The 26,037-nt window shown below is 44.7% G+C and overlaps 1 protein-coding gene across 1 annotated transcript; it reads right to left on the minus strand.

Moving 5' to 3' along the window:
* Nucleotides 1-1,431: 1,431 nt before the first annotated feature.
* On the minus strand, nucleotides 1,432-22,780 carry LOC142764983 (uncharacterized). Its single transcript, XM_075865527.1, has 5 exons — nucleotides 22,376-22,780; nucleotides 14,536-14,629; nucleotides 7,158-7,364; nucleotides 5,368-5,740; nucleotides 1,432-1,685 (listed from the first exon to the last, which is right to left on the minus strand). Exons 2-5 carry the CDS (start codon nucleotides 14,624-14,626, stop codon nucleotides 1,658-1,660), a joined length of 699 nt encoding a protein of 232 aa, XP_075721642.1. The 5' UTR covers nucleotides 14,627-14,629; nucleotides 22,376-22,780; the 3' UTR covers nucleotides 1,432-1,657.
* Between the last annotated feature and the right edge of the window lie 3,257 nt (nucleotides 22,781-26,037).

Below are 26,037 nucleotides of genomic sequence, written 5' to 3' on the forward strand. Positions count from 1 at the left end.
CAGTACGGGCTCAATAAGCAGCATTGTTTCAAGCTTGTCAAATGCTTTGTCTTCGATCTCCACGTGGCGTCCTTCTGAAAGAGCTGGTACAGACAGCTGGTAACTGTGCCCTGTTCTTCAATAATCTGTCGTGGAAATCCAGCATCCCGAGAAAGAATTGAAGCGCTTTTTTGAAGTTCGGTGTCGGAGCGTCCGTTATGGCTCAAACATGGCTCAAACTTTCTCTTCGTTAGTGTGAACACCTGTCTTGTCAATTCAGTGTCTCAGAAAAGAAGTCTGTCGCTTCGAAAAAGAGCACTTGTTTATAGCGAGGCGAAGGTTGTACTTCTGCAACCTCTTCGGCACTTCTTTCAGTCTGTTAACGTGTTCCGTTGCGTCATTTCCACTGATAATGACGTCATCTAAGTATGCGCACACGCCTGTGATGCCAGGCAGCATAGTTTCCATAAAGCGTTTAAAAATAGCTAGAGCTGCAGAAATTCCAAAAGGCCATCTGTTGACTTTGTATTGCCCTTTCAGCATGTTGAGTGTTACACGGCTGCAGTCTTTGGCGTCTCGTGAAGTTGCAGGTACGCCTCTGCCAAATTCAAGGTGCTGAAGACCTTGCCTTTCCTCAAGTGACTGAGCAATACATTAGTTGTGGGAACTGGATAGTCTGCCTTCTTTGATACCAGGTTCACTGTGCAGCGATAGTCGCCACATATTCGCAGCGAACCATTTCTCTTCCGAACTAGTACGAGAGGCGTTGCCCCATCCAAATGCGCCACTGGCTCGATCATGCCCTGACTTTTCAGTCGATCTAATTCAGCTTCTTAAGCTGACCGCAGTGCGAAAGGAACCGGTAGTGCTGTTAGGAACTTTGGTTTCACTCTTCCGCGAGGTCCAGTTGCGCCGCAGAACGGGTGTGTCCTGAGCTTTACTCGTCAAATACAGATTTGTGCTCGTCGAGAAGCTTCGAAACAACTTAGTCGTCCGACATATCAATGATTCCCATGGTCTGTATACCCTATGAGGAAACCAGTTTCGTCCGACGAAGTATGATCTTTCTACAAGTCAATTCGAGAGCGAACACACGACACGATCACTGACACACGCACACACCCAGGCATCAAACACAAACGAAGGCGCGTGTGAGTGATCGCGTCGTGTGTTCGCGCTCGAAATAACTTTTAGAAATGTTGTACCCACTAGCCTAACAACAAGTTCTTTTACAAGTATGATTTGTATACCCTAGACAACGCCACACCTCGAAACAACACAACTGAATTTTTCCGAACGTTTGTATGCCTTTCGAGCGACAAACCGTTCACTTGGCAGACAGCGCAACGGTGTCATTACAAAACTGTAAGATAAATAAACAAGAACTCCCAGTGGTATATAAATGGCAATTATAACGTAAAATATAATAAGTTTAATATATTAACAAGTGTCGATTTTACTGAAGGCACATCAGTCAGACTTTATTTACCACGACCTCTTAGATGCAGGAGATTAATAGCCACCAGTAAATGGCGTAGGTAATTTTATTTTAGAATAATTTTGTTTAACTAGGAATTCAGCACTTGTCCGGCGACACTGAAGGGTTAGAAAAATTTAAGCAATGTACTCAAAACGGGAAAATACCCGATGCATTTCAGTTACCATGCTACGAGTCTTCTCATCTGGCTTTCATGAATGGAAACCCTCTGAAAAGAAACGATAAAAAACGTGATAGACACCAAGCATGATTTCTCTTCAGTGTATGCCACGAATCTCAGTCGTGGCCCCCAGCCACTTCTGACATGACTATGAGCTCCTAGGTTTTTGGTCTATCACACAGGACATTATGGCAAAACATTGCTGAAGAAACGCTTTTCTTCCGTCAGTTTCAATCGCATTCAATATATTCTCTCAATAAGAATATATTCTCGGAATATCCAATGTCAAAACTTTTTTCCCTTCTGTGAAGTTTTCTTGAGGCCCGTTGTTGAAATATTCTACATTTCAAAGACATACTTACAAAGACAGCGAATATCACTAATGTACACTACAATTTATCGGATGTATGCTTACTATTCCGACATACGTTACTTAATTTTACTGTTTTTCAAGGAAAGGGACTTTTGTACAAATTATGTTAATATTTATGAGAAATTCATCTTCCTCATCATTTTGGGAGCAATAACAGTAAGGGGAGTGTATGGCATTGTGTGCTTTTTTTGTTTCGACAGCTTCTTTTACCGATACGGTCTAAATAAAAATTGACGGGCGCTTGAGCTTCGCCTTCAAGAGTAGCTCATGACATCGTTATCGGGCAGTGCGCGCCGCTTCCTCAATCGCTAGCCTGCTTCGGTTTTCGGTGCGCGCCTCAACAGTGCCATAAGAAAACGAAAGACTGGGCGCGTAAAAGTGGCCGCTTGGAAGTATCACTGAATGTTTAAAGCAAGCACAGTTGTCAGGTACCCACCGCACCATATTTACTCCTTTTGCGGATTTCCGAAGGTCTCCCTAAGCCTAAGTAGGGCAACACACGAGAGTACGACGCTATTTGCTTTCTTGATGGTTCTGGTGATGATGAATAATAAATATGTCTCGGCGCTTTCTAATTGGAGGACGTTTTTAACAACCACTCATTGCTCAATTTGAGCATCTTTCGACGATTGGCGTGATCACATGCTTCTGCAACGCAGCATATGATGTGTTTAGGAGACTCCTTCCTTTACATGACATTGATAAAGTGTTTTTTTTTTCAAAGCAGATTGAACAAATCTTGAGCTATGGTAAAACATCTGCGCGCCACGCCGGCGGTTCGGTGCAATTTTAACTCGGACCCGCGTCTCTCAATTTTTCGCTCACAACCAACGACGCCAACGCACACACTGACGTCGACCTTTCAGCGAAACGGGCTCTTCAAGGCTATTGCTTTAAAATATTTTCTAGGACGCATTTGATAAAACACTTAGCTAGTGAGCGCTGAAGACGATTTCACAAAATTATTATTTTTTGTCTTAAAGAGGATCAGAAAACGACTGGAGCTGATGTCGCTCGTTGCTGCCACTCTCCTCCACCCCCCCCCCCCCGGACAAATTATTATCGTTGTTGCATGATGCTCGTCAGCGCACATAATTTCTCATTAGCTGCACAAATTGTCTTTCATTGTCTGTTATGGACATTCCTTTTATGCAGAGTAAAGGCCGCAGGTGCAAGCGGACTCATGTGGAGAAGACGCGCTGGAGCTGCAGCATCGTCGTTAACTAGTTCATCTGTTCCCCGCAAGGCATTGCTGAACCAACAGCAGGATGTTTTGTAGCGTAACACTTTACGAAATCTAGATACAGAAAAGAAATACCACCAAGGCTTGCCGTTTGTTGTTCTTGTATTCACCCTTCGTAAAGTGGCCCAATACCTACAGTTATCGAACATTGCCAACTCTCCTGATAGGATTGTCTGTTATGTTTTGATCTAACTGCCGTGTAGTCTGTTATTAGGCGCTTTTAGCTGAGTAAAAATTTGCCTCTCGTTCCGTTCAGAGAGTCGGTGTTTATGCCACTTCGCATGCGCCAGACGGTTAGGTGCTGAAAGTCTGACCGGACCGTCAGCGTGGACTGACGCTAGCGAAGAATCACGTGACGCGAGGAGAAACAACTAAAATGCCAGCCTCTTGATGATTTGATATGTGGGGTTTAACGTCCCAAAACCACCGTACGATTATTAGATACGCCGTAGTCGAGGGGTGCGAAAAATTCGACCACCTGGAGTTCTTTGACGTGAACCCAAATCTGAGCACACGGGCCTACGGCATTTTCACCTACATCGAAGATGCAGCCGCCACAACCGGAATTCCATACCGCGACCTGCGGGTCAACAGCCGAGTACCTTGGTCACTATACATAGACCACTGCGGTGGCTCAATGGCAGTATCTTGTGCCCCGAGTCCACGCTGCTCGGAAAACGCAGCGATTGTTTGGCCAACACGCAAGCCCCGACGGCACTTCAGGGTACACGAGGATTTGTGCCTTCTCCGAGGAATCGTCACAGTGAATCCCTTCAAAAATGCGTGCATGTGAAGTTACGTACTATATACGAAATGATCGAGAGCTGACACTTCGGCACATAAAGGAGCGTCTCGAGCTGCTTCTTTGGTAGTTGCATCGAAAGGGCTCCTCAAACATTCGCTAGTGAGAGAGCTCATGTAGAATGTAACAATTTAGTTTTTAACAGCCGCTCTTACACCTATTCAGAAGATCTCTTTTGTTTGACTTGCCACAAGGCAACGCGTTGCACGCGCTGCGTCAGGGCAGGGTGTTGAAACACGTTAGGGCTGCCTTTAAGACTTAGATTATAGTACAGCTCCTTGTGAAGGGGGCAGAAAAAAAATGAAGACAATGCTCAGGCGTGAGCCAGTTAATCAATTCACACTGTTATGAAACTTATTGTTCCTTCTTTCTGCAATATAAGTACATTTGTTATTTTCCTTTTTTAGATACGTTTGACTTTCATGCACCGGTACCTTCACAATTCCCTTGAACGAATGGTCCTTGGCTAAAACCGTAAACGCGCGTTGCGCTCTGGTAACGTTGAGCATTTGGCCGGAACGGGGAACAGACCGCAGAATCGGCCAGCCAAAAGCGCCTATTGAAGGCACCTCTTCTGATATGACTTACACCTAACGTTATGTGGCTTCACCATTAAGGTATGCTTGCTGCTATCAAACGTGCTCCATTTTTTTAGTTTGGATTTAATTGCTCAAGCCTCGCCGCGGTGGTCTAGTGGCTTAGGTACTCGGCTGCTGACCTACAGGTCACGCGATCGAATCCCGGCTGTAAAGGCTGCATTTTCGACGGAGGCGAAAATGCTGCCCGTGTTGTCTGCTTTGGGTGCACGTTAAAGAACCCCAGGTGGCCAAAATTTCTGGAGCTCTCCACTATGGCGTCTCTCCTAGTCATATGATAGTTTTGGGACGTTAGAGCCTAAAAGTATATCATCAGTTTCATTGCTCCAACTGACATGGGCTTCCATGCTTGTGTGATGGGCTTTTATTTAACTCGTCCCGGTGAGGTCATCAAACAGGCATAGTCTAGTAATTTAGCTACCTCTACAGCTTTGACATCAAAATTTAACACACAAAGTGTTTTAGGGAAGCGCTACACTGTGTGCATAGGTGAATGTGAAGATGCAGTATATTTTTCAGCGGGACATCTTCGTGTGTTTTCCCTGTCTAAGAGTGAAGGTTTAGTGTAAATAGGTTGCAGTAGTTGCAAGCGAAACGCAAAGCTTTGTATTTGTGGCAGCAAATAACTGTTTACAGTACCAAATGAAAAAGTCTGGCTTCTACGTTACATTCGTATCTCGCGCGGAACATTCCCGTGAAGGCTGAATCATGCTTACTCGCATTCCATGATGCAATCCGTGATGCTCGTGAAGAAATTGCTGCCCGCTGGTGCTGACTGCGGTCCACAAAACTTGTAGTGCTTGCAAGTCCTGGTCATGATGTCGTAATAATACGCATCAATCTCGAAATTGTTGGCTACGGGAAAGGTCGGTGGTATGGGCATTTTAGCTTGATTCAAAACCCACAGTGGTGGAGTGAGCTGAGGCCGCGTTTTCATTCCGGGCCTGCCAGGACGACCCATCGACGACAGTGGTCGAGTGGCTCGCAGCTGTGTTCTTCTCATCAGTGGTGGAAATAGCCTGCTCGTTCTCATCATGGCTGATGAACACCCCGGCGGTGGTGGCTGTTCGCACCTGCCGGCGCTTTCTCCTAATAAGATCGAAGGCAAATAAGTTGCTTAGGCTTCTACAAAAGGCAATTCTTTTCTTGTTGAAATACGGCACATTTAGACGCTTTTAAAAACCAGTAACAAGCAGTCTATAGGTGACTGTAGTCAATGAACAATTCTTCAACCACGATGGCCAGCCCAATTAGCGCTAACTGTAAGACCACATGAACAGTTCATGCGTATTTTACTTACAGCCGTACAGTTGGTGCATCTTTTGAAATAAAAGGTTGAAAATGTCAAAGCTGTTCTGTTTCTGTTATTTGCGTACACAGGTTTATTTGTTAGGAAACAAACAACTTTAAAAAAAGCAGGCAAACTGGCACACATCCACTTCCCTTCGTAACGGAGCACCTAGAAGTTCGGTGACATCGGAGCATGAAAAAGTTATCGAACAAATGTGATTGTTTCTTACGCACGCGGATAAGTTTTTCAGTCCGATAAACCGCTTTTTGCCTTCTTCTCGTTTCTATAGAGCGTGAATGCGTTTTCAATTCGGTGGTTACTCCGCTGGCAGGAGCCGGCAAATATTTTTTCCCGCACTGTCTACCGTGTGGAATCGAGTGTCAGCCAATATAATTTACCACCACCGCACGCTGTCATCCATAATGATGTTCCCTATGCCGCTGTTGTACTTGGCCATAGTGTTCAGTTGTCATGAGCTGTGGCGAACGGTCGAATCGTTCCCAGAAATCGGGGACATTGGTACGTGGCGCCATCTTTCGGTAGCAGCAACGGCGTCATGCCATAACTTAGTGGAAAGTAGGCAGAAAATTTCATATCTGACGAAATGAGCTAAATACCAGAAAGAACTCCCGGTTATGTTCAGCAGAGGCTGACTAGAACTTTCTTTTGAAATAATAGTATCGTACTTTTTTAAAAAGCATGTGGCTTCCCAGAATATTTAAACACCATCCATTAAAAACACATGGGGACGCGCACCGTTAATTTTCAAACAGTCGGCCAAGCCACGCAGCTTGTAGCGCGACACTGTAACTTCGTCAAAGTTTTCCGGCGAGCATGTTGTGCATATAGCAGGGAGTCGTTTTTCGATAACTAACTTTTTTTCGTCAGATGTGATTTATTTCCACCTATATTATATTCTGTTAAATTGCGCAACCACCACCGCTGCCAACTAGAGATGGTGGCCTATACACATGTACTCAAATCCTTATAGACTGGTTAACCTCCCTGCCGTTCTTTCCCTCCAATTTTTCCTGCTATGCATGCAAAAAAAAAAAAGCGGATGCGCGAAGCTGTAGCCATCTCGTTAAAAACTTTTTTCCAGAATAGGCAAAGTTTTCTGGGTTGTGTTGTTTAAGTGTCACTGCCCTACCCCTTGCCTCTGCTGAGGAAGACCTCAGGAAGGAAAGATCAGAAGGCCCACCTCTCATAACTTACCATTGTTGCAATTTAGTGCACACTCAAAGCGCGTTTCGTAGACTCCTCTTTTCAAGCAGCCATTCCAGTAGAACCTTTCGCACATGCCGGCCGTCTTGTTAAAGAAATACTTGTTGATGTTGACTGCGCAGTCCCCCACAGCTTCCATGAGTGGTCTTTCACAGCTGTGAGTCCAATTCCACCGCAGCTGCTCAAGCGGCAATGTCACTTTAGCAGAAACAAAAACAAAAAGAAAAATTAGCGCAAAAAAACTTGTGGACAGCACACGAGGAATACACTATTTGCGACAATCCTGGAGGAATCACATGCTGCTCATTGTCTAATCAGCAATCAACGTGGTTTGAAAAGACCCCCACAAATGTAAACTAGTGGGTTTGTAATGGCAAAATAAAATTCCCTTAAAAACATGATGTATTATGTCCACAAATAAGCACCAATGCGGAGGTCGTGCTAGCTAAATTATCTGAAGTGAAGCTTTCCCGATTAATTAAACTGCAGTTAGAACAACGAATAATGTGTCGTACTCAGTTCTTTGATAAATTGTATAATGGTTTCATTGGTTGTGTGTAACGAAAAAACAAGACCATCAAACCATTCCCATTCTTACGCATTGTGAAAGTGAATGGCATGCACACTTGCACAAAACCAAAACCAATGTAAGGTCTTGGTACAACGTGCAAATAGGGCGCAAGGGGACAGGGATAGAAATTTCACTATTCAATGCCACGAGTGTAGGTGCAAACCAATAAATAGGCCGTGTACATCCGTTTCCATAACGCGTACCAACGTGCGCGTGAGATGGCCCAGGCAGTCCTATTGCAATTTGAGGGCAGCAGCTACGACAGCACGACCTTGGTTTTCCTCTCAGAGAAAAAAAATGACCTTGTTGACTTGGCAGGGGCACTATTTCTGAAGAAGTGATATGTTTAACACACACACACACGCACGCACACACACACATATATATATATATATGTATATATATATATATATATATATATATATATATATATATATATATATATATATATATATATATATATATATATATATATATATATATATATATATATATATATATATATATATATATATATATATATGTATGTGTGTGTGTGTGTGTGTGTGTGTGTGTGTGTGTGTGTGTGTGTGTGTGTGTGTGTGTGTGGAGAGAGAGAGCTGTTGTACGTCGACAAAGCTTCAGACGCAGCTTGGCGAAAGGTGCTTTATGAGGCAGGCCTGGCTGCCGGCGAGTGGCGTGCGCGAGTTACTACTACAGCCACGGATCGTCATCGCCTTTTGAATAACAACAGAGCGTCCGTTATTCAGATTCATTAAAATTACTCCCCGCAAAATAAGGAGCCATCCTGGCGACCTATGGACAAGTAAACACGGGAGGGTCGTAGCAGGGCTTAGGTCTCGACAAGTGGACAATTTCGTGGCCACGACGACGTTGGTCAGAAGATGGTTCCAGTGGCTCGATGAGGTAATTCACAGGTGACGTTTTTTGTAGTATAAGATATGGGCCGTTATACTCGGGGACCAACTTGGTAGAAAGGCCAGGTGTAGCAGAAGGGACATGCAGCCAAACGAGTGAACCTGGATCGTAGGAAGTAGTGTTATTTGATGCGTCATGGTGGTGCTTTTGGCGTCCTTGGTCTTGGGTTGTGAATGAGTTTGCCAGTTGGCGGCATTCTTCAGCGTATGTAGCGGCTTGAGACAGAGTCGTGGAGTCTGAGGAGTCAGGTCTGTATGAAAGAATGGTGTTCATAGTGCAAGAAGACTCGCGCCCGTAAAGGAGGAAAAAAGGAGAGAAACCTGTAGTGCTTTGAATGGAGGTATTATAGGCGAACGTGATAAACGGGAGCACTCGGTACCAATCGGAGTGGTCTGACGAGATGTACGTAGACAGCATGTCACCAAGGGTGTGGTTGAATCGCTCTGTCATCCATTGGTCTGAGGATGGTCGGCGCTTGTGTGGTGAACGACGTGGCACTCGCGCAGCAATGATGTGATGACGACTGACAAGAATACGCGACCACGACCACTCAGTAACTCCCGAGGTGCCCCATGACGTAATACGATGTTGTGAAGAACGAAAGCCGCATCGTCTTTTGCTGTAGACGAAGGAAGGGATTAAGTTTCGGCATACCTCGCAAGGTGGTCGACGGCAACTATGATCCAGCGGTTACCGTGTGCAGTGTTGGGAAGGGGACCATAGATATCGATGCCGACGCAGTCTAATGGTCGGGATGGGCATGGTAAGGGTAATAAGGTACCGCTGGCATGATGAGGGGGAGGTTTTCGTCTCTGGGACGTCGAGCAGGCCCGAGCGTATTGTCGTATAAAACGGTACATGCCACGCCAGCAATATTGGAGCCGTATGCGAGAATAAGTCTTCAGGACACCTGCGTGGCCACATTGGGCATAGTCATGAAACGTGGAAAAAATTTCGGATCGCAGATGGCGTGGAATCACGAGTAGTGACTGACGTCCATTGGAAGCGTAGTTGCGTTGGTACAGCACGTTGTCGCGAGTGGTGAAGTGCTCGACTTGCCGACGCAACGTGCGACTTTGGGGAGAAGCCGTCCACCCATCCAGAATGTCTAGAATCGAAGAAGCTCAAAGGTCCTTGCGTTGCTCAGATGGCATGTCGGCGATGGTAACAGCAGTGGCATCACAGATGAGACTTTCGCAGCAGGCCGGGTCAGGGGGTAGGGGCGAACGGGAGAAGGCGTCTGCGTTCAAATGTTTGCGGCCGGAGCGATAGACCACGCGAATATCGTATGCTTGAAGGCGTAACGCCCATCGGGCGAGGCGATCACTTGGATCCTTCAGTGACGACAACCAGCAGAGGGCGTGGTGGTCAGTCACGAAGTCAAAAGGGCGCCCGTATATGTAAGGTCGCAATTTGTCTATCGCCCAAATTATGGCGAGGCATTCCTTTTCAGTGACGGAATAGTTGATTTCGGCTTTGGTAAGACTTCGGCTTCCGTAGGCAACCACGTACTCTTGGAAGCCGTCCTTCTGCTGCACAAGAATAGCGCCTGGCCCAACACCACTAGCCCGACACCACTAGCGGTGTGGATCTCTGTTGAGGCTGATGGGTCGTAATGTCGCAGAATAGGTGGCGACGTGAAGAGGCGGCGCAGTTCATTGAAAGAATCGTTACAGGTGGCAGGCCAGGCTAAAAGTTCTCTAGAGCCGACGAGGAGCTTGGTCAAAGGAGCGATGATCGTCGCGAAATTGCGGACGAAGCGCCGGAAGTAGGAGCAAAGGCCTACGAAGCTTCGGAGCTGTTTCATGGTGGACGGTTTGGGAAACGCTGAAACGGCTGCAACTTTGGCTGGATCAGGAAGAATGCCGTCCTTCGAAACCACATGGCCAAGGATCGTAAGCTTTCGAGCGGCGAAATAGTACTCATTCAGATTCAGTTGGAGCCCCACGGCGGAGATACAAGTGAGGACTTTCTCGAGGCGGGTTAAATGGGTTGCGAAATCAGTTGAAAAGACGACAATGTCATCTAAATAACAAAGGCACATGTTTCATTTCAGGCCTCGAAGGAGAGAGTCCATCATTCGCTCGAAAGTAGCTGGCACGTTGCAGAGGCCGAAGGGCATGACTTTGAATTCGTAAAGCCCGTCGGGCGTGATGAAAGCTGTTTTTTCGCGATCGGCCTCTGCCATGGGTACCTGCCAGTATGCAGAGCGCAGATCTAAAGAAGCGAAAAATTCGGCTCCCTGAAGGCAGTCCAAGGCTTCGTCAATGCGTGGCAGCGGATAGACATCCTTGCGCGTGATTTGGTTGAAACGTCGGCAGTCCACGCAGAATCTGGTCGATCCATCCTTCTTCTTCACCAGCACAACTGGAGAGGCCCAAGGATTGCAATACGGTTCTACAATGCCGCATTTACGCATATCGTTGACCTGTTCATTGATGACATGGCGTTCGGCAGTTGACACACGATATGGACGTTGTCGTAATGGTGTCTCTTCACCGGTATCTATAGGGTGAGCAACAGATGACACTCGACCTAAGGAAGGCTGATTGTGGTCAAACGAGGCTCGAAAACGCTGGAGGAGCCTTATCAGCTGTTCTTGATGCTCAGGCGGGAGGCGGCAATCAATGAACTTGCTGAATACAACCATAGGGTCATTGGAGTCAGTTGCGGGTGTAATAGCACAAGTCGGTAGAAATAGCTCGTCTGGATTCATCTGGTTTTCGAAAATGCAATCTAATGTCTTGTGGCTGCCCAGACCCTCGCCGCGTAGCAGGATGTATGGACAAGCCGAGACGTTGCATGCATAAACTACCACCGAACTATTGGAAAAGTTGATGACGGCGAACGGCAGGACGATAGTTCAATGGTACGCACTAGCTATAGTTGGTTCGAACAGGGGCGTCGAGTAAGTGGCAGCAGGGGAAAACACAGGCACTAGTACGGTGGACAAAGGCGCGATGCGGACATCAGCTGCACCAAACACTTTCAAGGAACTGTGGTGGTCGATATCAAGGCACGGATTCGTCAGTGTGAGTTCAGCACGAGCGCAGTCGACTAGGGCCTGATGGGTAGAAAAGAAATCCTATCCTAGTATGACGTCGTAAGATGAACGTGGAAGAACAACAAAGTTGACGGCGTACCAAACATCTTGAATAAGAACACGTGCTGTGCACTCAGCCGTCGGCACGATGAAATGGGAGGTGACTGTACGCAGAGCAAGATTCGTAAGCGGCGCTGTAACTTTTCTCTAATGGTGACACAGTTTTTCACTAATTACAGAAACGATGGCGCCTGTGTCGACAAGTGCACGTACAGCAACACCTTCTGCTAGCACATTAATTTTTGGGGGCGGACAAAGAGGAGGTCTAGGAGAGTTCGACGATGACGCAGTTCTTGCCTTCGGAACTGCGGCTGTCAGTTTTCCTCTCGAGAGGGGCTCGTGCGCCAAAGCATCGGAGATAAAGATCGGCGACGGGGTGGCAATGACCGGCGAGAGTCGACAGGGCGTCGTGGGGGTAACGAGTCGACGATAGAGGAAGATGGTCACTGAGGATCCTGGGCAGCCTGGTAATTTGTGGAATTCCCACGGTCCGGAAGCTGGAAGTTGCGACGGCGACAGTAGCGTGCTATATGTGCCACACAACCGCATGCAAAACAGATGGGTCGATTATCGAAGGTGCGCCATGACTTAACGACAGAAGGTGCAGAGGGCGAAGAAGGATGGGGTGCCGGATATGTAGGCAGCGTCGTAGGCTAGGAGTACCCGGTGCCCCGGTATGCGCCAGAAACAGGTGGGGCTGAGGTCTAGCAACGACGGCAGCGTAAATTAGCGGCGTAGGGACAGATGGAGATGAAGGCAGTGCCTGTGTGACCTGTGTCTCAATGAACTGGCGTAGACGTGGGTCTAACGAGGTCACTGGCTCGGATGCTTCCGGCATAAGAGAAAGTTGACGCGCAACTTCTTCACGAATGAATTGTTCGATATGGGGCAGTAAGACGGTGGGATCACAGTGACTCCGTGCATGAGGGCGGAAACTTTAGCTGTATCTTCAGTGGCCCTGCGAGACACGCTGCTTACGCAACTCGTCGTACTCCTGACAGAGCTGGATAACATCGGTGACAGACTGTGGGCGACGAGCATCTGGAAGGTATCGTCGTCAACCCCTTTGATGATGTGCTTGATTTTGTCATGTTTGGTTAGAGATGCATCGACGCGCTTGCAAAGAGACAAGACATCTTCAATGTAACTTGTAAAGGTCTCGTCCCTGCGCTGGACTCGACTACGCAGACGCTATTCCGCGCGAAGCCGGCGCACGGCGGCACGACCTAAGACCGCGGCGATGGTGGTCTTGAAGGCGGACCAGTTGGTGATTTCGCCTCCCTTGTTCATGAACCAGTGACCGCCCACATCAGCGAGGTAAAAGCACACGTTCGTGAGCTGGTCGCAGGCGTTCCATTTGTTGAAAGCGCTTAAGATTTCGTACTCGACGAGCCAGTTCTTGACGTCTTGTTCGTCGTCGCCGCGAAAAATTGGTGCGTCGCGTTGCCGAGGCACGTCAGCACAGAAGACTGTCAATGGTAGGGCAGCTTGAGAAGGACCAGGGGCAGTCATGGTGAACGGTGAGGGTAGCGTCCGATTGCGAAGTTACAGGTTGATCGGAACCCCGGCTCCTCCACCTCTTAAAATATAGGTGTTGTACGTCAAAATGGTTCAGACGCAGCTGGGCGAGAGTTGCTTTATGAGGCAGGCCTGGCTACAGGTCAGCGGCGTTATTCAGAGTCATTACAATATATATATATATATATATATATATATATATATATATATATATATATATATATATATATATATATATATATATATATATATATATATATATATATATATATATATATGTATATATATATATATATATATATATATATATATATATATATATACTTTGCTTCTATCTTTCTTTTTATATTGTGTCCGTTTTATTTTTTCCCGCCGCTTTTAAAAGAACACCACTGGTCTACAACACAGGCGAAAGCACCGAAGGTTTACCCACAGGCACAGAATGACCCCATGTGGTACAGCGCCCAACGATGTGACAGCAAAATTGCGAAAGCAGTCCTGCTCTTCCGACGAAAGTCAGTATCTCAAGACAGGTGCTGCGCGTCTATGCTTTCGCGAGCAATATGTATTTAACAAGACTTGTGTTGAGGCTGAGGCAGCATTGTATAAATAATATATTTGAGAAGCTGCGGTTGCTTGAACGTTGTTAACGCAACAACCATGTCGTCAAAGGAGATCGTGTTTCTAAAATGAGTGAGCACGTTTCTTTTTATTCCTTGGTGCCCGTAAATGATTGAAGTTATAGGGCTGACCGCAAGTTTCAAGGGCATGTAAAAATCACAATATTAACGCGCACTTAAAGAATGTCTTAGGAGGACATAAGTTTTGCCGAAATGGAACTGGTATTTTAATATTGGTATTCTTGTACATGTATTCGGAGTGCGATTTTTTTTCGAAAAAAAAGTATTGCTGAAATGCCCCGCTATAACGACGAAAAGTGTTTCTCATGAAGCAGTGACTATATTTTAGAATTGCTGTGCTTGCATTTTGCTCTGTTCATTCTGGAATATTTTTTGGACATGTGTGCTCATCATTTGTCAAATGTAATGACATTTACAGTTTATATGACTTATACAAGCTCTTCTTAGGTGCTCTGTTATGCAGTTTTTTTTTTTAATTTTGTGTCGATGTTCATGAATTCTGTCATCCGCGAAAAGATGTATCAGGCGCTATTAAAACGCGTTGACATCTCCCAATGAACGTATTGCTTAAAGCATTATTCCTATTTAAGCTTGCAGCAAAAAATCATGGATACTCACTTTGACTGCTTACGGGCGAACATCCAAAAATCAGGAACAACAAGCTGTACGCTCTACCGAATAACATGGTCGTTGCTTGTAGCACATGCATACTCTGAAAGCGCCAATTTCAGTTGTCGTTGTTATTAGAAAGAATACGAAAAAAAGACACACATGAAGGCAACTTCCATAAACGCCACGATAAACTTTCGTAGTCGCATTTAGGAAAACCTTCTCTTCCCTGTAAGCCATATAAGTAAGAACAAACTGCGTAACTATATGTAAGGATCTTGATACCACCAAACAAAACATAAAAAATTTACAGCATATCCACGGAGTGAATGATGATGAGCGGAGCGAAGCCTCCATCTGTCCATCTGTCCGGGCGTCTGCCTTCCTGTCTGTCTGCCTTCCTGCCTGTATGTATGTATGTATGTATGTATGTATGTATGTATGTATGTATGTATGTATGTATGTATGTATGTATGTATGTATGTATGTATGTATGTATGTATGTATGTATGTATGTATGTATGTATGTATGTATGTATGTGTGTGTGTGTGTGTGTATGTATGTATGTATGTATGTATGTATGTATGTATGTATGTATGTATGTATGTATGTATGTATGTATGTATGTATGTATGTATGTATGTATGTATGTATGTATGTATGTATGTATGTATGTCTGACAGCGACGATCCAGGAGACTGAAAGGCACTCGCTTTCTGCGCACAAAGGTGCAGGCCGCACCGCAGCCAATCGGAGAGTAGCGGTACAGCGTCATCTAGAATATCCTCACTCAACGGCAGTTTGTATGTATTTATATAAAACAGCACCATCTATTACACTGTTTGAGAGATAGAGATGGTTACGCGTGACGTGGGAGAAGGTTAGAGGAGCTTCGCTCCTAAAAAGCGATGGATGGTGAAGGAGATACGTCAGCAACACCAAATGACAGTAGTCATAGCAGTAACACCAAACCACTAGTAGACCACGTTTAAAACGCTTCTAGCAACGTCGAAGGAACACACGTTACATTTGGCAAAAGGTAGCTGCTTACAGATACGGGCACTTTCGCACTAACGGCAAAGCAACTCTCCTAATGTCACTTGAACTGGTATAGCGCATTACGGGGAAGAAGAAACGGCCGAGCAGACCGACACAAGAAGACATAGCGCTCTGTCCTCTTGTGTCAGTCTGCTCAGCCGTTTCTTCTTCCCCGTAATGCGCTATACCAGTTCAAGTACGACGAACCAACTCGCCCAATCTTCAACACTCGTGGTCTCCTAATGGCATTTGAACTTACCCGGGTACCACATGATGTCACGATCGACGTGAGCATAAACAAGACATGAAAGTGTGGGATCAGGGTTTGGGGGGTGGCACTTCTTTTTATTGATCTGATGAAAGGCATTGCTTCTGCCTGATGCATATAGTGAGGAGACATCTTCACGGCATTTCAATGCGGACTATAAAAGAGATGAATTTCAGGCGACATGGTGCTTGGACATAGTAACGATCGTGAGTAGTGCAACTAGACAAGGCACCAGGAAGGAACAGACAAGCATGAGCTCACTTCACGTGTGTTCCTTCTTTGTGTTCCGCGTAGGGGCGCTACTCACGATGACACGCACAATCAGAAAAAGAGACCGGCATATTCATTACCTAAAATACCCTTTGCATTTCACAAAAAAGCAACATAACATTAGAAGTAGTTGTAATGTAAATGTCTAGAAAGAAAAGTGGATGAAGAGATAACTTGCCGTGTACAGGGACAAAACCAGCGACCTTCGAATGACGTGTCCGATGCTCTAACAACTGAGCTACCTAAAGGGCTATGTCCATATGCACTTTATTCGGCATATAGCAACCACCCGCACTCTAGTGAACTGCAATTAGCCTACTGGAGGTTTACGCGTGTTCTGTTTGTGTTCGAGTGCATTTATTATTAAGCCAATTTTATTACAGTAAGTTACGTTTTAATGAAATAAAAAAACTGTCTGTCCCTTGCTTAATATTTTGTTCACCGCAAGCGTCAAATGATGATTTCCGCGTTAATCGTCGGGAGGAAGACGTGTCATTAGGCGTCAATAGGCCATAGCTGCCGAACAACAATGGAGTTTGTGCAAGCTCTCACACAGAGATTATACAATAAACAATCAACTTTGATGCTGGAGTTACGCGGTATATTATCGCGTACACCGATTCCTATTATGGAGAATGCTATATATTACGGAGGAACCAATTTTTATTACGGCTATATCTTAGCCCTTTCGCCGAAAAATGTGTTTCACTTCTTCGAATCACACGTTTACGGTCTCATTAGGTGGTTGGTTTGTTTATTGTGACAGCAGTGGGGCACCTTTTCGCATGATGCTGGTGAATGTCCTCAGTCTCTCATTCTTTGAAAATTCTCAGGTGGTGAATGTTGTTTCATAGCTTTCGTACCACATTCTGACGGGGCCGTCTAGGTAATAAATCTAAACGTAATGCAACTTCATTTCGTCCTCCCACCGATTTATGGTAGCCACCCAATCGGACTGGTTAAGCTATTCTACCAGGTCTTCAGTGGCGTAACCATGGAAAGTTGGAGGAACCCGCCGCTGCTGAAGAACAACAGAGGTGGATGTTTGCGGCTTACTACCAGTGGATGTGGAAGCGTCTTTTCATGGTCCCGTGGGGTACGGTAGCAGAACGATCTCTGGCAGCAAGTTTCGGAGGCGGCGGCTACTACGAGTATCCGTGGCTTCAGCGTCCTCGTCCTTTTCGGCGCCTGTTGTAAGATGATTCTTACAACTTATACGTCACATCCATCAGATGTGACGTATAGGTTACGGCAGCCCGATGACAGGAGACCGGGAAGCTAGCGAAAATGTAGGAAAGTCCGTTTATTTGGCAGACTTGCACCCACTGAAGATAAATCTTGAAGCATCTCCCCGAAGGGAACCATGATGGAACGCGAAGCAGCAGAGTTGCACATGGGTGGCGTTACGAGTTAAACGGCTCTAACGCGGGTGCTGCGGTGAGCGCTGGAAGATTCGTTTGAAGCGATGGCAGGTGTAGGTCTTGTACGTGAAACGTACCAATACGTTTGAATGCGCACGTTAGGCGTGCTTCAGAATGATTGTAAGTGAACCTACGAGTTGGTGGTGTAATGAGCGGTGGTTACGGCAGGTTTTGCGGGCGCCGCGGCGAGCACGCAGCACGCGAGAGAAGAATGACGTCAGCATGCACTGCAAGGGGAGCATGACGTCAACGCGACAGTTGCATGACCTACTCGGCAACGTGCCAACACATACGGCGGATGGCGCGTACGTACGGAGGGACAGCCTTACACAGGCGGCTTCGCATATAAACTGCACATCTGTGCTTCAATGGTCGCAAACAATGTGCTCGACGGCCATCGGGGAACAGAATGCCCGCTCGATTGCAAGGCTGCGTTGACCATTCTAGATATGCCCCCCAAATATTCATGGGGCTATCTCGTAGTGAACGCATGGTCGACGTGCGAGCCACGATAATCGCATATAACTGACGACGCGTCATAGACCACGATCGGAAACTACAAGGCCACGTACAGGTAGTTATCGGCATGTCCAACACTAACCTTAAAACGCTTAGCAGCAGTATTTTAAGGTAACATAAAAATTAAGATTTGCCACTCTGGCCAAAAGTGGCCTTTTTCTAGTGCATTTTCCTCCTACGTGTTTTTGCGACTGCGATTGTGACTTTAGTATCCCTCTAAAGAGGGATACTAAAGTCACAATCGCAGTCGCAAAACATCGCTTGCACATGGTCGGCCAGGAGCTGGCATGAATCAGATGCGACGGAAGTGCACATGGCGTCGACGCAACAGCAACGTCGTTACGCTTCGTGTTCAGGAGCATTTAAGGCAATGAAGAAGTACGGACAGCAGCAGGGAGACGCGAGAAAATGTGTGCGATAACGTGCGCTGCGTCCGTCGTGGTCTTCCCTTGTATCATCTGCCTCTCAGCTCGGGTGCCGCTATAGGTACGAACGTCACCATTACTTTGTGAAGTGCGTATTGCATTCGTAATTTCTAGTCTTAAAGCAACATTTCTCTTATGGTGCTATTCGGCCCAAAGATCTTTTTGTGCTTTTCACTTCGCGTATTATTTTCGTAGATTGCTTCACAAGAAACAAATCATTTGAAATGCTGCGCAGCACGTTTACAGAAAAATTGTTTCTTGGCTCAAGAAAGTGAGTCGCTGTAGATTTGATATGTGGGGTTTAACGTCCCAAAGCCACCATATGATTATAAGGGATAACGTAGTGGAGGGCTTCAGAATTTTCGACAACCTGGGGTTCTTTAATGTGCACCCAAATCTGAGCACACGGGCCTACAGCATGTCCACCTCCATCGGGAATGCAGCCGCCCCAGCCGGGATTCGATCCCGTCACCTGCGTGTCAGCAGCCGAGTACCTTAGCCATTAGACCACCGAGTCGCTGTTGGTGTTGTTGGGTTTTCTTTGTCCCGGTACATGTATTCCAGTTAAGTGAATGTATGATATCATGTGAAAAGTGCTGTTATGCTTTGTGTCATTATCTGTGGCGTTTGCAAATTGCTTACCGCTTTGACGAGCGCAATAAAAGAGAAGTTGCGATTCCAGAAAAATATTTGCTAGTAAAGCTAGGCCGTAATTTTTTGAGTAAACTCTTTTGCCTCGTTAACAGTTTGCATGGCACCTGAAATTGATTTGTTTTGCTTCGGCAACTGCTTGTGAATTTTTAGCCAAGTGTGATGTGAATTGCGTAGGATCAAATTTGTACGGAGGCAGATGAAAAAAAACTTAGCCAGCATTTTTTTTTGTTTGGTTTATGCCGGAATGAAGTGCTGCGACAACTACTGCCGTGTGGCGCTGCGTACTGTTTGTGTGTTTGTGTGCATTTATTGCAGTTTTACTGTTCTGTGTGTCTTGTTATAAAGCTGTCTATAAGTTTATTTCTTGTGTCTAATTTACACTCGTGATATAACAACTCTACTTCTGTGTCTTGCAATGCAATGAACCTATCTCTTTCCGTCCGCGTTCATCAAACAATAACAAAGTGGGAATGTGCTTACCAAGAATATCACTTAAGAATAAAAGTTTTCGCTCCTCCAACGATTCTCGTGTTTTATTTGAAATGTGTGCACATAGATGCACAGTGGCATCGTGTGCTTATGGCTCTGGTGGTTTAGCTTGCACAAAGCTCGTTGATGTATGCAAATGACTCGTTAAAATAAGTAAAGTGTGGCCTCATAGAAGATTACGCACATACAAGTGGTCTCAGAGGAGGTATAATATTTGTAATTGCTATAAAAGTGCGTTTGGGACATCCTTTTCTGCCATTTCTCTTTCCTGTGGCTTCGAAAGTTCCCAAAGACCATTTGGAGCGCTGCGAACCTAAATCAGCTGCAGGGGTTTATGAGTGTGTCCTTTTTTTAGGTTTTCATATATTACTTCATGGCAATATTACCGCCATCAACACGCACACTCTTGCTGGGGCTCAGCTGGATGACGAACCTAACCAGTCCAGATTAGGGTGGAGTGTGGCGTCAAATTATTGCTCCCCTGTCACGAATGCAGTTCATTCGCATCAAAGCGCTGTAGGACAACGCGCTCTTACATGTGTGTCCGAAGAACGTGATTTATGGCACGTGGGACCATGGAGGTCAATGGAGGAGCCCCGCTGCGGTGGTCTAGTGGTTAAGGTACTCGGCTGCTGACCCGCAGGTCACAGAATCGAATCCCGGCTGCGGCGGCTGCATTTCCGATGGAGGCGGAAATATTGTAGGCCCGTGTGCTCAGATTTGGATACACGTTAACAAACCCCAGGTGGTCGAAATTTCCTGAACCCTCCACTACGGCGTATCTCATATTCACAAGTGGTTTTGGGACGTTATACCGCACATATCAGGTCGACGGTGGAAATGCCGAATGCTCGTTTTACATTTAATATTACTTACGTTTGCGTGCATACCTGACTTACATTATTTGTGCTTTGTTAAACAACCTTCCAAGAATAGACGGAAATGCAGTTACCCAAAAGGTGTGCCTCCGCTTCGTCTATAGTGGTTCGTCAGCTCTGCACTTTCACGTTACATTTAATTTCTATCTTCACCAAGTTAGCAAACGTGCGCGTACATTGTTTTGTTGTTTAAGTACCAGGCACAGGTACTGCTTCGACATGGTGCTTCATAGCAAATTTCAGTACTTCATGCCCTCAAGGCACTAAATGTACAATACAACTAATTGGCTAATGATATCGAATCTCACCACGTCAAGGTACCGCGTCCAGTACTACCTGTCCAGTGCTACCACGTCATTGCTAGGTTAGTGTCTTTTCATTGCCTTAGTAAGACTGCATGAGAGAGCGTTTGCAGGACGTGTACGTAAAGCATGGTAATAAAAAATCTATTCAGGCACAGACAAAATTGCGCCCTTGCGTTCCTCAAAAGCTTGGCGTCACTTTGGCTCCCATGCCTCGTTTTGTCCACTAGGATTCTTTTTTTTTTCTGCTGCACCCTAGTTCGCATGCAAAAGCGCCACACAAAATTATCAAAAAGGGAGTTGCGAAAGGCTCATCAACTTTCGCTTTGTAGAACTAAATACGGAACTAACCGGCTTAAATACCTCATACTTTCTTATCTAAATCAACATTCCTAAGTCATAAATTATGTATATGAGGCCATGTCGAATCTGTGTTTACGAATGTCATTAAATCTTATTTCTTGTCCTGTGTGCCCTCACAGTATGAGCAGGGCCTCAGGCGTAATGTGGCGTACGACATTTGTACTTAAAAATAGTAAACTTGTTTAAAATATTTTATGTGTATTAAGAACTGTTCCTGATAGCGTTGTCATGTTTTTTGTTCTTTTCTCCTATTGCTTCCGCTTTCTTGACTTGCTTAGTTTATATATGTTTGAGTTGAACAGTGCTCTGGTGGTAGGGCCATTGTCAGGCAGTCTGCCTTTAGGCGTATCATCCCTTGACATCTGACATTTCGAAATACAACATGTTGAAAATAAACTTTATTATTATTATTTTAATATTATTATTATTATTATTATTATTATTATTATTATTATTATTATTATTATTATTATTATTATTATTATTATTATTATTATTATTATTATTATTATTATTATTATTATTATTATTATTATTATTAAAAACCTGTCATCTATTCGTTTGTTGCGCGCAGCTGTGAACAAAACACATGTAAAAACACAGTTGTGAACAAAACATATACAACTATCTTTAGATGAAATACCTTTAGGACCATCAGCTTGATCAAGTGTGAATCCTATTTATCAAAATACCCAAAGAATGGCTCTCTGAAGTACCATTACTCAGTTTTCCTGTCCCTTTAAACGTCGCCGACTTTATCGTTACTTAGCGACTTCATAGCCTCCTTGGAGGATAACGCGGCTGCTCCGAAAATGTTTTGGTCCCAACCGCGAATCCCACAAGCTAGGGCTGTCGACTGGCAAGGGATAGCCATAGTTTTGTGGCTTTCCGCTAAAAAAAAAAACGTCCAATTTCTCTCCGTGTAACTTATGTTTTCAAAGTGATGTTGCAGGTACTCTAAAGGTTCAATGCCCGTAGTTTGTTATACAAACGTTCCGTAGATTTATAAAGATATGTGGAAAACATCACGGAATTCTCGCCAATAAGTACGCGAAATGGCGCGTTGGTGATTTCACGAAGCATCCCCGACGTCCTCGGTATGGCGTCAAAAAAAAAAAAGAAAAGCTACATCGGACTGTTGATCGTGTATATGAAACTAACGCACCACACAAAAAAATTGTAGAGACGAATGAACACTGTAGTTTGTCTACTGAAACTTACTGCAGATCCTGGAACTGTACACCTTGGATATCGCTGGTGTGAGTGCGACGCTGGGCTTGAATGTGGTCTTTGTATAGGCTCGTATGGCGGTCGACATCAAACTTCTTCCATATGCTACAAACAATTCATTTGTTTCTATGTAGAGAGCGATAAATCTAGCAAGCACTCGGCTGGTGTCTTGATTGTGCCGCCTCCAACAATGTATGCGAAAGTGCCATTTCATGGTGCTTGACCTGCTATTCCCATAGGGGATGTCCGGCGGCGCAATACGTATTGTTACAATTTAGCAGCCCTTGTTCCGAGCGTATTGCTTCTTGTCTCGTTATATGACTATGGCAAACGCGCAATATCAAAAACGGTGTTGTAAACACCACGCAGACCCACGAAGCGATTGTTTGCTTGATGAAGAGAGCATTGTATGTCGGCTGCGACTTTAGTTCCTGAAACGTTTCTCCTCATGAATTATCGCAATTGGCCTTTTCATGATGGACAAAACGAAAACTTCTGGGTTTCATATCCTCCACGGCCTGGGAACAAGCGTTTATTGTGAGCTATATGTGGCTGCACAGGTATCAGAACAATGCCATATTAAATGCTGTCAAACCCAGAATGGTCTTCTGGCTCGCGAACCAACCTGTTTTCTTTTTTTAAGGGCGAACATAGAAGTTCCGACATCATGATTTCTTTTATCAAACACTGCCCAAATGCAATTAAATCAGGGAGGGTGATAAAGATCGTAGAAGTGAACATGTTTGAAAGCGAAAGTCAGAAAGAACAGCGAAAACAAGAACACTGCTACCATCAGCATTATCATAAATATTCACCCATTATAGTTGTATGTTTGTTTGTTTGTTTTTTGCCTAACATGACTCTGGCTGGATACGTAAAGTGGGCCATAAAATTATATTTACTCTAAAAGAAAGAACTAGCTAAGCTAATCAGTAACCAAATCGGCTTTCTACGCTTGAAAGCAAAGATAGAATAATTATGTACTTTCTGCATCGTAGCACTGAGCACAAAGTATTCAGCTGGATGTGGCACGTAATTACAGCTAAAATGATCTAACCAAAGTTATTTGGGTTGTTTAGATGAGATTGGTATGAATAGCAACTATTCCCCTAAGTCTTTGGAAGTATCAATATTTTAGTAAAAGTGAATTATTTGTTTGCGTACTGCACGCATTTTTAGCATCTATCTATCTATCTATCTATCTATCTATCTATCTATCTATCTATCTATCTATCTATCTATCTATCTATCTATCTATCTATCTATCTATCCATCCATCCATCCATCCATCCATCCATCCATCCATCCATCCATCCATCCATCCATCCATCCATCCATCCATCCATCAATCCATCCATCCATCCATCCATCCATCTATCTATATATCTATCTAGCCGCCTACGACTGCGTGCTTAGTATGGGAGGGAAAGATGGTTTGACCAATTTGGCCTCACTGGCCATAGCATAGATAATGTCTCAATCTGGTCGCGTACGTCGTTAAACCCTTTCCGCCAAACGTGTGGCACATACCCACGGGTGGGTATGTGCCAAAGGTGCTTGAAGCTGTTTGTCTACCCAGGAACCGCGAGAACAGACATGGGTAATTTTAACGTGTGAGCGTTAAGAAGAAGGTTATATCGGCAGCACTGACTCGATGAACGCAAAGGATGAATGTCGGGGACTCAGCAGGCATCGAACCCCAGCATTCTACGAGGCAATTAAGTATTATACCACAGAGCCACCACGCCTCGTCTCGCAATGCTTTTCAAAGAGACCCTAAAGTGTTCCCTAAACGTCAATTGTGGTTTCAGTGTTGGCTATCTACTTTCCTTTAACATGTTTTCTACCATATGCACTACATGTGTACTACCTCCACACAGTCGTTACGTCAAGTTAATGTGAGTTGTACTTAAGCACCATCCGCTGAAGTTGATTTACGTAGCAGTGTCCGCAGGGTTGTCATCTTCGCGACACCCAGCGTTTCGTATTAGTTTGCCGCTTCTGGTGTTTATAATACACACGCTTTTATTGAATTCGTGACTGATATGCAATCAGCTGGTTAAGTGAAACATATGCGGCTTTCTGACTTTTGTCGGTGCGTCCATTTGTATAGATCTTTAGCGCCAGTTCATAAAGTTTAGCACAATATTATACAACACAATTACCTTCCATCCGCATGATTCGTATGAAGTTGGTTCCCAAGGTAGGCGGGATAAGCCGAGTGTTTATTTATTTATTTATTTATTTATTTATTTATTTATTTATTTATTTATTTATTTATTTATTTATTTATTTATTTAGACGAACACTGATGGTTAGAATGCCAGACTTCGTGCAGGTGGGCGGTGAAGTAAACATATCAAACGGGCAGGAAGTACAAAAGTACAAGATGTTCAACGAATTACAAAGAAAGATAGTGGTTAACACAAACGCGTTGATTCACAAAGAGAAAAAAAAAGATGAAATACAGTCCACGATTCCAATGATTGCCGTGTCTTACAAAACAATACAAAGGGCGCCTCAAAAAACAGTGCACAGAAAGGTTTTACTGTGCTGGTAAAAAGTCGGGAGTAGCAGCGTTAGGTACCACCTGCAGTGCAAAATGCAGACAATAAAACAAACATGATAATAATGCAAGCGCAAATACCAGAAAAACAATGTAGTACAAATATTACTCAATGGAGAAAAAAAATGAGTGTCAGCAGATTAAGTATGAAACAAAAGTTCGCAGAGGTAAGCTCTCCATAAGCTTTGTATATTTCGTGTTCTGTGCGGTAGCGGACGAAAGGTTAGCCCACCGGGAAGCTTTGTTCGATATATGCGTCAGAAGTTCGATTCATTGATCAGCCAGGAATCGCTAAAGAAGCTGACCAGCAAGCATGTGGCATTACAAAGCTGGTGGCTTCTGGTTTATGGGATGCCCAGAGGTTACCGTATACTACTGAATAGAGTATGTCGTCCACTACAGTTCGAGTACGTCGTAGGCCCCTGAGTCGAGTACCATCGCGTATGTGCCACTGAGTATATGTGTAGACACACGTGCACAAGACGTGTGTTCGAATATTGAGAGCATGTGCTTATCCGCATGTGCTTACAGATCAAGAATGCGTGTCCGCCGTGGATAGGTGACCTAACATATACAACCTCTAAAAGAGGTGAAACAAATTGTGTGAACAAAGGAGACACCAGAATGTGAACGGAGCGAGGTTGTTGAGCTACGTAAAAATAGAATAATAATGTTCTTGTTACACCAAATGTCAACATTCCAAGAAATTCCCAGCACACCTCAGGACTGACACCAACGAATTCTATCTTCCAGGGCTCCGTACGAAAAAGTTAGTAAAGATTCCTTCATCCTTATTGTCACAACAATTGGACGGTGTTCGTAGAACAATTCTGCGTTTAGGTCACCTTGCCATATTATAAGAGATAGCAGCGCTTCCAGAGGCCACCGCCACTGAAGTTGTTCTTTCGTACACGTGTGACATCTTTCTCCGATGCATTATGTAATTCTGTTTTCCACCGTGTACAGATAAACGATTATTCTTGTTATTGATAGAAACTTTGTGCATCGTGGACGTTGAAAGACAATAATAAAAAGAATAACTCCGTAGATTTGTGCGAGCACATGGATATGCATCACCTGCGAAAAG

The sequence above is a fragment of the Rhipicephalus microplus genome, chromosome 6, assembly GCF_043290135.1.
Source record: "Rhipicephalus microplus isolate Deutch F79 chromosome 6, USDA_Rmic, whole genome shotgun sequence".
In the NCBI taxonomy this organism is placed as follows: domain Eukaryota; kingdom Metazoa; phylum Arthropoda; class Arachnida; order Ixodida; family Ixodidae; genus Rhipicephalus; species Rhipicephalus microplus.